The sequence below is a fragment of the Leishmania martiniquensis genome, chromosome 18, assembly GCF_017916325.1.
Source record: "Leishmania martiniquensis isolate LSCM1 chromosome 18, whole genome shotgun sequence".
NCBI lineage: Eukaryota > Euglenozoa > Kinetoplastea > Trypanosomatida > Trypanosomatidae > Leishmania > Leishmania martiniquensis.
In genome coordinates, this window is record NC_090153.1 from 590,001 (window position 1) to 604,125 (window position 14,125).

The 14,125-nt window shown below is 60.6% G+C and overlaps 2 protein-coding genes across 2 annotated transcripts; both read left to right on the forward strand.

Annotated features, from left to right (window-relative positions):
• Positions 1–464: 464 nt before the first annotated feature.
• Positions 465–3,524, forward strand: LSCM1_06783 (uncharacterized protein; the record flags this gene model as incomplete). The annotated part of the gene is made up of 1 exon (XM_067324188.1): positions 465–3,524. One exon carries the CDS (start codon positions 465–467, stop codon positions 3,522–3,524), a length of 3,060 nt encoding a protein of 1,019 aa, XP_067179535.1.
• A 1,977-nt stretch (positions 3,525–5,501) lies between these two features.
• On the forward strand, positions 5,502–8,120 carry LSCM1_06784 (uncharacterized protein; the record flags this gene model as incomplete). Its single annotated transcript, XM_067324189.1, has 1 exon — positions 5,502–8,120. One exon carries the CDS (start codon positions 5,502–5,504, stop codon positions 8,118–8,120), a length of 2,619 nt encoding a protein of 872 aa, XP_067179536.1.
• Between the last annotated feature and the right edge of the window lie 6,005 nt (positions 8,121–14,125).

Sequence of the window (14,125 nt, forward strand, 5' to 3'; positions counted from 1 at the left end):
TACGCGCGCGCACACATTCATCGGCGTTTGGTGCTTGGTGTGCTTGTGTGTGTGTGTGCGTCTGTGTTTTTGGGCGCTCACGCTGTGCTGCTGCGGCGAGTGTTTCCGTTTCTTTCGCTTCCAATCTGCGCTGCCCCCCCTCTTCCCCCCTCCGTCTTGTTTTGTCTCTCGGCCTCCGTCTCCTCTTCCGTGGCTTTCATTAGATTTTTTCCCACCTCTTTTTCGTTTCGCTTGGCTCACCTTTCAACCCTTCTCCCTCCGTCCACCTGCAAACCTTTGCGGCGTGCTGCATCGCCCGTACATTCGCGTAATTTGTCACCTCCTCTCTTCGCTGTTCGGCCCTCGCTCTGCCGGCTCAGCTTTTTTTTTTGACCACTCTCGGTCACAAGGGGAGACCCTCACGGCGGACGGACACGGCAGCGCACTGCTGGCCTCTCCTTCATTTCCCTCTCACCACCCCCATCATGGTGCGCAAGGAACCCAATGACTGCGGCGGTGTCCTGCTGCCGGCGTCGATGCAGACGCTGTTGGACCACTACGCAGACCGCCAGCTAACTTCGAAGGAGCGTCTTGTTCTCGCACAGGCCACACCGAGCGTACGTTGCGAAGCTTTGCGCATCTTCTTCGAGCGGAATGACGCCAGTGCCGGCGTAGAGTACGTTCTGGCCAACGGCGAAGACTCTCCCCGTTCTCATGGCGGCACTAGCGCAGGGGCTTCACGCTCCGGAGGATATGCCACCACGACCACCTCCGCGTCCTTGCCTAATGCGGCCGCTTCAAGGGCTCTCAAGCTGCTGTTCACCAACACACTGACTACCCCGAGCACCGTGGCGAAGTCTCATGCCGCCGCAGCGACCGCCGGCGCCTCTGTCAGAGACAAGACACGCAAGTCCTCTAGTGCCAACCGTGCCGTCGTGCCCGTCAGTCGCCGCACGGCGCGATCGCCGGCGGCAAGGGCCGGGAGTTGCTCGCGCCGCACCAGTGCGGCGCTGCGCGGCGAGTCCGTGTGCACTGTAGTAACCATCTCCTCCATGTCGAGCGTGGGCAGCGGCGGCAGCCATGAGCGCCGACCGGCGGAGACAGCAGCGAAGGGGCCAGTATTGCGGGCGGAGAATCCGGCTGCCGTGGCGGTGCGCTCTCGTAGTGCCCACGGCAGTGCCGGCGTACCGGCCAGTGGGCTTTTTGTGCCAGCCCTGCCGCTGGATACCATTCTGAAGCGGCGTGGCAGCAACAACGGCAGCTTCGCAGGTGCTCACAAGGCTGACGTCTTGCACGGCGAACGCCCACCCTTTATGAGTCCTCCGGTAATTGCCGCCGCTGCCAACTCGCAGGCCCAAGGCGACTCTCGGTGCGCTGTACCGCCGCCAGCTTCCCGGAGCCTGCCGCTAACTGCGCCCGACCCGAGCGCCTCAGCCTCCGCTGGTGCTCCCTGTACGGCTCTGGTCGCACCTCCTCCGCTGCCTGCCGCCGGCCACGAGGACTTTGGCAGCGATGCGGAGCAGCGGAAGGCTGTACCTGCCAAGCCCACAGTATGCTACGCGAACCCCACCGCTGCACTCGCCGCACCAGTCCCGCACCCGAAACCGAAGCAGAATGCCGCTACCAAGGGCGCCAGGGCGATGACTCTGCCGAGTGCCCACCAACGCGATCCCAACTGGACCTTCGGCCACCACCAAGGGGATGCCGAGCACGTCTGCCTGGGGCAGTCGTTCAATCAAAGCGGCCCGTCTCGATTCAGCATGTCGCAGTCGGTGGCCGGCGGTGGCGTTGCGCGTGTCTGCGGGACGGACTGGGCGGCACTCGTCGCAGCGGCACGCGCGCCAGAGCTGCCGACTACCCCCTTGGTCGGGGTGCCCCAATCTCCGGCGGCAGTTCCAGCTTCTCCCTGCCAAAGCTGCCGCCAGGCACTGCGCGAAGCGGCTCGCACCAGTCCCACCGTCACCTCTGGCAGTCCGCGTTCACATGCCAGAAAAGCGCGCAAGCAGCCTAAGACAACCGACGACGGTGAGCCTGACGACGTTCCCGCTGCAGACAACAACAGCCGCGGCGGGGGCACGGCTCAGCAGTCACAGGGCACGCACAGAGGACCCTGCAGGGACAACAAGCGCAAAGCAAGGGCTCACAGCAAGTGTTCACGCCAAAAGGCGCGGCGCTCAGGCAAGTGTGTGCCCCAGCTGTTCCTGCCGCCTCCCGCTTCTCACCTTAACGGCGCCTCGCCGATCAAGCGCGGTGTTGCCTGGGATGAAGCGACGGGGACGTACATAACACATCCGCACCAGCAACGGCGGCAGAGGGCTGCTGGCTGCATCACCGCTGCAGCTGTCTTGTCAACACCGAGGCCTGCAATGTCTCTCGGTGGTGGTGCCTCCGCGTTGGAGGTTCCCGACACGCTTCACTACTTCGCTCGCACCGCTTCCTTCAGGGTGGCCAGCGGCAACGTGGCGACGGAGCAGGCCCCAGCGCTGCTGACCCGCACGCCGACTACCAGCGCTGCGGCGCACGCGGCAGCATCGGTTCCTCTCGGCCGTCTGTGCTCTTCTGCCTTGCATCTCAGCAGGGTTGGGGCTGCGACGCCCGCGCCAATGTCGACAGCGGCGCCGCCGTTGCCAAAGGACACCAAAAAGAAGAAGCGGGTCAAGGCGCCGGCCAGAGCGTCAACTTTGACGAAGTACAGACGGACCAGGAAAGCTGCGGCGGTGCTGGCTGCCCCTGCAAGGGTGGCGGCAGTCGCGGCAAGGCCGCGCTGGGAAAGGAACCAGCGACTGTGCAGCGGCTTCGTGCCCGTCATGTACGACGCCTGCGGGCAAAGTCGGGAGACAATTGCGCTGCAGCGCCCACCTTCGACGAATGGCATTCGGATGCTCGTGGATGCGGCCAGCGAATCACCAAGCACGCGCACTTTTGCGACGTCTGCTGGCTCAGCGGTGCATCCTGCGACATCAGCGGCCCTGGGGGCGCGTATGGCGCGATGCTACAGCACGATGCGCGGTGGTGGGGCTCAGGTAGCCCAAACGGAGGCGGTGCAGCTCAGCCAGCATGCGCCTCGCTCCCCAGCCTCTTGCACTCCGCTCAGCACGCGATTCCCTGTTCTCCAGCAGTTACATGAGTTGCCGAGGGAGCCCGCTGCCGGCATGACCTCCGCACGTGGTACCGCTGCTGACCTCGCTTACCAAGCGCCCCGACGTGCTGCGCCTGCCTCTGCCGGCTTGTTGCCAGCAGCGCAGTGCAGTGTCTTCGAGCGACTCACCTCCAACTACTACGAAGTATATTCAAGCGCGGCGGCCCTTCAAGCGGCCCCACCACCATCGGCGACATTGTTTTCACAGGGTGGTCACTCTGCCCGTAAGCATCAGCGGCCAGCGCGCCTTCGCCGCCGCCGTGCGCGTCTTCCTGGTGCCCCACAGGTGGTGCGCCGGGGTCGCTTTGGATCGGGCAAAAAGGGCGAAGGCGAGCAGGGGCACACCGCGGTGACTTTCCCAAGAGGATCGACCCGTAAGAGTTTGCCTGGCTGCTTCGTTTTCTGAGATGCCCCACTGCACGGACAGTCGTGCCTGTGCGCTGGGGATGACGCCTCTACTGCTTTCTCTCTCGCACCGATGTCTTTGGGGCGCGTGTGCTTGTACACGGCACCACAGAACGCGAGCCCGTAAAGATATGAGGTCGCCACCGTAGCGACTGCCATGGAAAGGGACTTCACTTCGCCAACGTCGCCTGTTGCCCTTCGCTTTGTTCGATGGTATCTCCTTAGACGCACGCGTATCTATCTTTCTCTCCTCCTTTTTTTTCTTGCCTACAGCCATACACATGCACGTGAGTTGGTGCCCATGCTGCACCCCTTTCACTTGCTCTGTCTCGGTCTCTCTCTCTCCCCTTCTCCCTCTACCACGTGTGATCGCGCGCGTGCCCTCATTCCTCCTGAGGCTCGAACGTGTGTCTCAGCTGAGTGCTCGTGCTTGTGCTTGTGTAACGGTGTGTCTGTGTGTGTGTGTGTGTGTGGAGGTGGAGGGAGGGGTGGAGGGACGTCGACGTCGCTGCGCTTTTGTTCCACCCCTTTCACTGGCCCCTCACCTTCTCTCTCTTCTCTTCTCTCTTCTCTTCGCTTTCACCTTTTTCACCTCGAGGGTGTCGGTGAACGCCCTCCCGCCTCCTCGCTTTTCATTGTTCTTTTTGTTCGTGCCGCCTCAAGGCCAGCAGCAACGTACCCCCATGTCTCTCTCTATCTCTCTTTTTCTTTCCTCGTTCTTTCGGTGTGTGTGCGTGTACGATCTTTGGACCAGAGCGAGAGCGCTTTTTTTTTTATTCGGCTCATTCATAGCAAGGCTTGACCAAGTCTGCACGCTCACTCTCACTAAGCCATTTTGCGTCTGTAGTGGAGGCTCCTCCGCCTCTGTGCAGGTTTCTCGGCCTGAAGGCTCACTTGCGCAGCAATAAGCCCACGGGAGGAGTGAGGCAAGTTGCAGGCCGCTCGGAGTTCTCTGTGCGCCGTTGATGATTGCGGTGGCAGCGTGAGAGGAATTAACGGAGGATAGAGAGTGAAGACGCGAGTGCGGGTGCGCGCGGTGCTCTGCATGTGTGGCGCGTTCGACGGACCCTGAAGGCCGTCCTCTTCCTCGCTGTGGTGCGTGCAAATCGCAAGGTGAGAGGAATCGGGTAGATGGCTGCTGCGACTGCCTCAGTTGCTCCTGCACCCTCTTTCTCCCTCTCACTTGCTCTGCCTGCACCTTCAGGAGGCGAGCTTTATCTTGAGCGCTTGTGCGGGTTGTGCGTGTGTGGCGCGCACACCCCACGAGGAAGGAGACTCGCGCTCCGCAGTGGAGTTCCCCCCCTCCCTCCCTCCCTCACTTCCGAGCACATGCAGCCGCTCTTGTGCTACGATGTGTTGCAGCCTTCTCTTCATCTTTCTCTCTCTGCTCCTCTCTTTTTCCGTGTCCTTGGCGTGTAAACGATCACACACACACACATGCACACACATCCATGCTCGTCTTCTGGGGACGGCTAGTGCTACCGCACATTTTCAACACTGTAATTACCCACCTCCTAAAGTTGCGTTGGCAGCTTATTACGTAGTCCTCCTTCCCTTCCACCCCTCTCGCCACCACACCGCAACTTCTTCTCTGCCTGCCATCACACAGCAGCACCGCCTTACCTCCACTGACATCACTGTCGCTGCTGAAGAGCTCGTTGAGGAGAACAACAGCAACAGTAAAAAAAAGAGGCATCAGAGAAAGAGAGTGAGAGAGGGGAAGCGCTACTGCTGCGGACGGCTGCTCTCTCTCTCCCTATTGCTCGTGATATATAAGGCGTTTGTTACCATTCATTGCTCGGAACCGTAACCGCGGGGACACACCACACCACACCACACACACACACCACACCTAGAGAGAGAAATTGACGTGGGAAGGCCGTCTCAGGTAAGACCTACACTCATCGCGTCTTTGTTCCTTCATCCAGTTGCCCCCCCTCCCCTCCCCTCCCCCCTTCAAAGAAAGAAAGGTGAAATAATGGCTGCCAACTGGACTGCCACGCCCGACGCGCCTCTTCGCGTGGAGGACATTGACTGGGGCTCCACAGATGGCGAGGACATGTTCACCTCAAGTGCCGATGACCTACTCATGGCAGACCCCCGCGCGGTGCGCCGTGCCGAGACAGCACCGATGGTGCTGACGATCATGGGCACAGACGGCTCTCTCTGCGTTGGTGGCTTCGAGGAGGAGGTGAGCCCCGACGAGGAGTACCGCTACACGGAGGAGTACCACCGATTATATTACTCCAAGAACCCACGAGACCCTCGCATGCTACCGCCGCTGACGCGCCGCCGTCACCACCTCGTGCGTGAGGCCCACGCCCCTGGTGCGCTCGTGGTGCCCAGCGGTGACAAGCAATCCGCCTCCTCCACAAACGGTGCTGTCGGCGACCGTATTGAGCATGGAAGCGGCGACGGCGCCGCCGCTGTCACCACCGCCCACGAGGTGGCCGGCCCACTCTCGTCTCAGGCGCTCGTGAAGCTTTACGTTGACACCTTCCGCCCTGACTGGGACTACGCGCAGATCAGAACGCATGTGTGCACTTTCAGCCGGGACCAAGATGGAAGCCGCCTCGTACAGCGTCTGCTGGAGAAGCCAGCGAACATCGTTCCCATCTTTCACGAGGTTATCGAGGAGTTTGGGGAGCTGGCGACTGATGTGTTTGGCAACTACGTGCTGCAGAAGATGTTTGACGTCGTGCCCAAGGCGGAGCATGATGTGAACGCACCTCAGGAGGTCAAAGAGGCGAGGCTGCTGGACCGTCTTACAGAGAAGGTGCGTGGCCACCTGCAGGAGTACTCTGTGCAGACGTACGGCTGCCGCGTGATGCAGAAAGCCGTGGAGAACATGCGCGCCGCTGACCGCGACGTCATCGTTCGCGAGCTGGATGGGAAGGTGGTTGAGTTTGTCTTCGACCAAAATGCGAACCACGTGGTGCAGAAGGTCGTCGAGGTGTGTCCTGCGGGCGCCCAGTTCGTCGTGGACGCCTTCATTCCGTCTCTGGGCGAGCTTGCCTGTCACGCCTACGGCTGCCGTGTACTACAGCGCACATTCGAGAAGTGCCACGACGTGGCGGGTGTGAACATTCGCCCGCTTTTGGAGGCCGTGCTAAGCCGCGTGAACGAGTTCACCGTGCACCAGTATGGAAACTACGTCGTGCAGCACGCCATGCTGAACGCGCCAGAGGACCTGCGCCACCGCTTTGTAGTTCAGCTGACGCCGCAGCTGTATGCGCTGTCGTGCAGCAAGTTCGCCAGCAACGTCGCTGAGCGCATCGTGACGACGGCGACCGAGGAGGAGCGTGACGCGATCATAAAAGAGTTGAAGAAGCCACTGAGCGACTTCCAGGGCGGCAACTACCTCGTGAATATGATGCAGGACACCTACGCTAACTACGTTGTGCAGCGCTTCTTCGAAGCCGTCTCGGCCACGCAGCGCGAGTGCATCAGCGATCTCGTGCAGCCCTACATCGGCACCATCAATCAGTCGGTCTACGGCCGCCACCTGCTGCGCAAGATGGTGTCGAACAACATTCTCTCAAACGCCTTTCTCCTCGGTCACGGTATCGATGTTAGCGGCCCCGAGTACGGCGGCAGCGCGAACAACAATGGTCACCGTGGCGGTGGTCACAGATCCAACGCCAACGCCAACAACAGCAACGACCACCGTCACAACGGCAGTGGCTTTACAGCATACTCCAACCGAAGCGGTAACAGCCGCGACAATCGTGCAGGCGCTGGCGTGGGCAGCAGCGGCGGCGGCAACAACAGCGGCAGCAGTGGTCGTGTAGGTCGCAGCGGGCGTGGCGGTAACAACAACAGCAACAGCAACAGCAACATTCAGCACAGCGACGGCAACAGCAACGCCATGAGAAGTAGTAGCGGCGGCAATGCCAACGGCCTGTTAGTCTTGCAGCAGCAACTGCAGCTCCAGCAGCAGCTCATGGCTGGGTACATGCCCATTCCACAGCATTACCAGTATGGAAGCCCCTACGCTATTCCTCAGATGCAGCAGCAGCCGCAGACCCCGCAACAGGCCTACATGTACCCTGCCACAGCCACGGCTCCTCATCTGTACCAGCCGCAGCAGGCGTATGTGCCGCAGTTAGCGCCCGGCAGCTTTGGTGCATTTCCTGGGGCGGCCGCCTTTCCGGCGCCGATGCCGCACCAACAGCAGACAGGTAACTATACTCTGCGATATGGTACCCCGATTCAGCAGTCGACGCCGCCGGCTCCGCCGCAGCCAGCCCACCGTGGGAGCGCGCAGTCTCCGCAGGTGTACGTGAACGGCGGCTACAACGGCGTTGGTCAGGCGCAGCAGCAGCAGCAGCTGTCGCAGAACAGCAGCTTTTTCCAGGCGCCCCCACAGCAGCAGGTGTTCTCCGCGAAGAGCAACCTCACTGACACAGCTGCTACGACTGGCAAGGGAGGCCGCCAGGGGAAGGGAAACGCCAGCGCCGACGGAGGCAGCGCCGGCTATGCGAGCGCCGTGAGCGGCGACAAGGCCAGTGCCCTTCTCCCGAATAGCACCACTAGCAACCAGCAGCGGCCCGACCACGGAAGCCGACATACCCAGCAGCAGCAGATGGGCTACTAGAAGGACTGATAGCAGTCCATCTTCCCTCTGAGCTTCGGATTTCTGTTTTTTGTTTGTTTTGTGGCGCCTTTGAGAGTGCCTCGATAAGGACACGTCCCGCGCGAAGCACGCACTGAGTGGTGGACAAGCAGACACGCATGCACAGGTCAACGTAAGCGTGTGCATGATGAAGCCGGCATCGGGTTACGGGCATCTGCCCCTTGGCGTCCGCACTTTCTCCTCCCTTTTATGCATGCATGCACATCCGCGAGCTGACTAAGATGCCTGCACCCTCGCCGAGTGCAGGCGCTGAGGGCGAGAAGCCGGTGTTCTTCACCGTTTCCGCAGCGACAGGGATGTTGGTGGTGGTAAGGAACGGCGCAGGAGTGCGTATTACGAGCGTGCAAGGATTGCCGCCATCATGCTCATCTCGCCCGCCCACGCGCGCTCTCGTTTAGCGTGGGCGATGAGCCGTGCCAGAGGACCGGTCAAGACACCGCGGCGCCTGTATAGGGCAATGCGCCATTCACGGGCGCGCTGTACGCATTCGGGCTGCGGCGACTGGAAAGCGGCTTGGGCAATCGGAGGGGAGGACAGGACGCCGCAAGAAGCCTTATCCGTCCGCCTCGTCGGCCTCTGCTCCCTATTCTGCTACCCACATGAGGCTGGAGGAGAAGAGGCGGTGAGGGCTACCGGAAAAGGCGGCAAAGCGGCCTGCAGTGCGAGGCGGAGGCGCGGTACATGTGGGGCATTTGACAAGAAGGTGCGGGCTGTTTGGGTGTACGCTTGTGTCGGGGCCGTGAGGTAAGATGCCGAAGTGAAAGGGGGGCGATAAGGGGGCTCTTCATGAAGGAGGCGAGGGGAATGATGATGGTGTGGAGGGCAGGAAGAATCGCGTCGGCGTGCGCGGGCGCCTTTTTCTTCTGCGTTGCTTTTGTTTCGAATGAGAAAGGCAGCTCGCATTATCCGTACTGCTGCAGACTTCACATTCCGCAGCACCTTGCTCAAGTTGCTGTGCGAGTCGTGCTGAACGCGGCGTCACGGTGTTTCGCGCCCCTCCCCTCCTTTCCCGTCTCTCCCCCTCTCTGATCGACGGACTTACCTTATGCGTGTGTCTAAGTGCCCATGTGGAAGCCCCGCCGCCTTTCTTGTAGGCACGAGTGCTTTGATCTGCGTCCCCGTCCCTGCCTCTCCTCGTACTTGCTGAGCGGAGTTCTTGAGAGGCAACTGTTGCTTCGCCGCCCTCCCTCATCCCCCTCCCCGACTTTCCTCCTCCATCGTTTCGCCCTCTGTGCGCCCGCTTTGGCAAAGGGGGAAGAGAAGGAGTGTCGCTTACGCACACACGCGTGCACAGAGAGTCTGTCGTGCAGAAGTGGCCGCAGGCAGTCCTGCTGCCCTTTCCTGCTGCCCATGTCGAGCAAGCCCCTTCTTCCCTTCTCCCCACATTTTTTTTTGTAGAGCGCTGTGGCCTCCGCTGTGCGTATGCTTTCGTTGCCGTCTCGGTGTACGCTGTGTGCACTGTGCATATGTTACCTCCTCCTCCCCCTCCCCCCTCGGCTGTGCTTCTCCACGTGGGTGCGTTTGCCTGTGCCTCTGGCCTGTCACCGACTCCTGCGCCTAAGCAACTTCTCTTTCGGCTCCGCTGAGGACGGAAACGCGGCGTTGCAGCGCGAGTGCGCTCCCCCTTCCTCAGCGCTTTCTGATTCTGCTTGGTGAGGAGTAGGAGGGAAGGGAACACGCAACCCTCGACGACAGAGCGCGCGTCGTGCTCTCTGCAAGAGGTGGTGAGCGCAGGCGTCGCGCCTCAACGCCTTTGAGAGGCGGAGGCCGATTGTGGGGGCAAAGGAGGACACGGGACGACCTATAAGAGTAGTGTGTGTGTGTGAGAGAGCTGCAGCGAGAATAACTCCAGTGACGCTGTCGGGCGAGGTGAGCAGCTGTTCCTCCCTTCTCTTATTCCATTCACGCGCGGCTCTGAAGTGTTGCTGAGCCGAGCAAAAGAGGCGCGCTGGAATAGTAAAAGCGGAGCACCGCAGCAGAAGATGCATTCACCGACAGGACATGTGATGGAGCAGAGAAAGGGAACGAAGCGTAGGGAAAACGAAAGGGAGTCGTATGCGCGACGGAGACGTTTCTATCTGAATGAAAATGCAGCAGGCGCTGATCTTTCTCGGTCTCTTACTGGGCGGGGTGTGTGTGCCGTACGGTGAGAGCGCGCGAGGGAGTGGGGAGGGAGGGAGGCGACGGGGGTTGAGGTTGAATGGCAGAGGAGCGACAGGTAGGCAACACCGAAGGGCAAGGCGAAGCAGTGCTGCTGCCAACGAATGGTGCACCGCATCAGGGAAAATGCGGCGGATCGTGCGTCTAAAACACCGGAGTCCGATATGAAGGAGCCCTACGGCGGCGTTACGCCTCCCCCTCCATCCCCGCATCTTCTATCTTTGGCGGCCTTTGCTCCTGTGCTCCACTTTTCCTTTTCTGTCCCTTTCCGGCCGAGCAGCGCCTCTTCTTTCTCCGCTTTACCTTCCGGCTCGCTCGCCTGTTGGACGGCGCCCGACACCTTTGCCTCTGCCCCCCCAGTTGTGCTCCCTTTTCTTCGCTCATGTTGTCTTCTCCCTTCTCCGAGTCCCCCCTGCCTCTCTCCCTCCCAACCCCTCTTTTTCTTTTGGGTTCGTTCATCTCTCTTTCATGGTGACTGCTGCCGCACATCTCCGGTCCGCAAATACGGAAGAGGCGGTAGACAGTGTTTCTGTGAGTGTGTCTGTGTGTGCGGGTTCGGGGGAGTGGTGTGCGTTCTAATGCATGTGTATACGGCAGGTTGTGCGTGTGTGCAAGCCACTGGAGGAGGCGAGCGAAAACGGGAGTACAGAGATGTTGAGGTGAAACAAAGAGCAGCACCTGCTCCGTTCGTCCTTTCTGTGCAGATAATGAAGGCAGCCTCAGGCTCCCTCGCCTCCGCGCAGGTGCTCGACGCCCCCCTCGCCCTCGCCCCCTTTTCTCTTTCCCGAACACTTTGTCATTGTGCTTCCGCGTCGATTTGTCCTTTGCCCCTCACCTTCTCCTCGTTGCCTGTTTCGGCTGGCATGCCACTTCCCCCCCATGCGAAGTCATTGCGTGCCCTTCAGCTGCCCCGAGAGGTGCGCGCTGAAGGTGGCCTCCTGACGAGGAGAGCACAAGCGGCACGTGTGCAACCGCTCTCACGTCTTGCTACGTTCTGTTACTTGCTGCGTGTGAGTGTTGTAGTACAGACAGGCTTTCGGTCTGGTGCGCCCACGGTGCCCCATGGCCATAATGCGCGCATGGATGCAGCAGCAAAAGGCTGCGACCTCGTCTTTGCCCAGCTGTCACGCTGAGTGTGAAGCGATGGGGACTGTGACTCGACCTGCGGCAGAGACGGCTCGATACGCTATGACACGGAACATCACGCGCGACTGCTGAGAGACTCGCTCTCCCCCTCAGGGGCCTCAACACAGGTCCCAAAGCAGTAGAAGGCAGCAGACTGCGGAGCCCCAGCGCACACGCGGCGGCGATGACAGCCCGCTGCGTGCACAGCACAACTTTGTGTCGGTCATTGCGGCGACTGCGCTTTGGGAGAGAAAATGCGAAAAAAACGCGACGCGCCTGCGGAATGGGCCATCTCAGAGCCGCTGAGGCCAACTGTGTGGCCCGCGGACGTGGCCGCCCGCCTCTAACCCTGCGCCAGCATACCCCGACGGCCAAAAAGTGCATGAGTTCACATGCTGAGATACGCGCTACTCGACGGCCACCCTCCCGCAGCAAACAGCGACGGTGCTGCGTTTGCGAGCCGACACGAGGCCATCCTCGCCCCGTTCTGAGCAGGCACGTGCTCTGGGTAGGGGTGTTCCTGCAACGACAAGTCACTCGCAGTGACCTTGGGCAGTGCAGATGGTGTAGGGTGCTCCGTTGTGCGAGCATGATGGCATCCTCACCTCCACTGGCACCTGTGCCCCTGCCTGTGCGTCCTCTAGGATCATCCTATCTGATGTGCTGTGCCTGATGCGCGCTGCAAACTTCTCGCATCGCTTAAAACTCAAAGCGCACTGCACTCCACGTTAGTAATGCTGCAGGGGTGCGATGATGCAGCTCTACTTTGGCGCTGCACGCCTCCCCTCTGTCGGCTCTCCACTGCCCCCTCTCCTTGCTCCTTCCGCCTCACACACACGCACCTTTCAAGGATGCGCTGGCTCGGAAGAGGTTAGGGTGTCGCTGCTACGACTGATCCACAGTATTGTATCGCCCTACCGCCGTAGGTTCCGTCCATGCCATCCGTATAAGTCACACATGACATCGACGGGAACGGAAAGCGCAGACAGTGAGCCCCTCCTCCCTCCAACGGTCACCACGCCTGTCCCGAGAGAGGCTTAACGATGCGACGGTGCCGGCGCTGTGCGCACAGGCTGCCCAGCCGTGATGAGATGATGCATGAGGCCCACGCAAAGCACCCTGAAGTGCGTGACGCACGAGTAATTGAGGGAGGTAGCGCGAGGACGTCCGCACCAGTCGAGTCGACAGCGCATGCGCGAGGAGTATGCGGCATCGCCCACATCGGACCGAATGGGGCCAGGAGGCGCACATGCCAGAGGTATGGCGCGGGCACACCGAGTAGCACCGTCGCGCCGTGCACGGACTCCATTGTGGAGAGCCTGCAGACCACGTCATGCGATGCAGCGGCCTGAGGCGCCGGCCAGCGGCACGCAGGCGTGGGCACGGCTGCTCGGAGGCCCCCTGGCGTGCCGCTGGCTGGCGTCCACCTCGAGCTCGTGCGGCACGCGCTTGGAACCCCTTTTCCCCTCCTCCTGCTCCCCGAACGGTAGGCGCCCACCCCTCCGTTCCCGCGCCGGTCGCGCAGCGCACATCTACAGCAGGAGCGGGTGAGAGGGGGAGAGGAGCCCGCGAGCCACACATGGCGCAAGTCGACGGCCGGGGCCCCGTCGCGGTGCAGGAGAGGCTGGTGAGCTGTCGGTTGTCTGTATATTTGTGGACGCTTTTGTTGTGGGTGGTGAGGAAGGTGTGGGAGAAGCAAAACGTTTTCTCCGCTCATATCTCAGTGTCGGGGTAGAGCGTGGCGGCTGTCCGTCTTTGATGTTGTCTCTTTTATTTTCGCTCATGTTCGTTCCTCTTTTCCGTCGTTTCGGCATGCCCTTCCCTGTGTGCCTGTCTCTGTTTTACTGATCCTTCTGCTTTCTTGCCCTTTTCTGTGATGTCACCACTCCACTTCCCCCTCTCACTCCCCCTTCCTTGCGTCACTGGCCTCCCCTGTTGTGCTGTCGTGCGTTTTACATGCTGCATGACGTGCGCATGCCTGCCATTTTTCACACGCAATCTTCTCTTCGTTTTTTTTTTGTTTGCTTCGTTTCCCACTCTTAATGTCTTTTCGTTTGACTTCCTCGCTTCGTTTTCTGCGGATGTATCTGTGCTGAACGTAGGAGTGAAGTGCTACGCTTGTCTGTCTGTGTGGGTCTGTATGTGGGTCTCTCGCCGTCTCTTAATGCTTCCACTCCTCTCTCTTTCTTCTGTTCGCTTTCGGTTCGTCGTGTGCCTCTTTGTGCTTTTCTATTTGCGTGCGTTTTGGTTTCTCCTTTCTCTTTCTTTCTCTCTCTGTGTGCGTATGCGTTTCACCCCCGTCTTCTGAGCAGCCGCTTCCCATGCGCCAAATATGTGCCCCATATGCCCCCTCCCCCGCTTTCCTTGTCCAGCTCGCATCGCTTCCCTAGATCGTGTGTGGTGAGCGCTCTCTTCGCTTGGTCGCTTGTGCCCCGTGCGAAAGTCGATGCCTGGTGCGGGCGGGACATCGGCATGCGCCTCAGTATTGAAACAGCAAGCACGGAGAGGCCTCGAGCTCAGAAAAGCTCGGCCATGGCGCATCGGCCGCTTCTCAGGTTAGAGTGGCCGCGTAAAGGGATAGCGAGGAAGGGGGACGGAGATGCCGACCCTGAAGAGTGGCGCCAATGAGAGAAGCAAAAGAGCCCATCATCAAACTGACGTGTAACCTTTTTTCTTCTTCA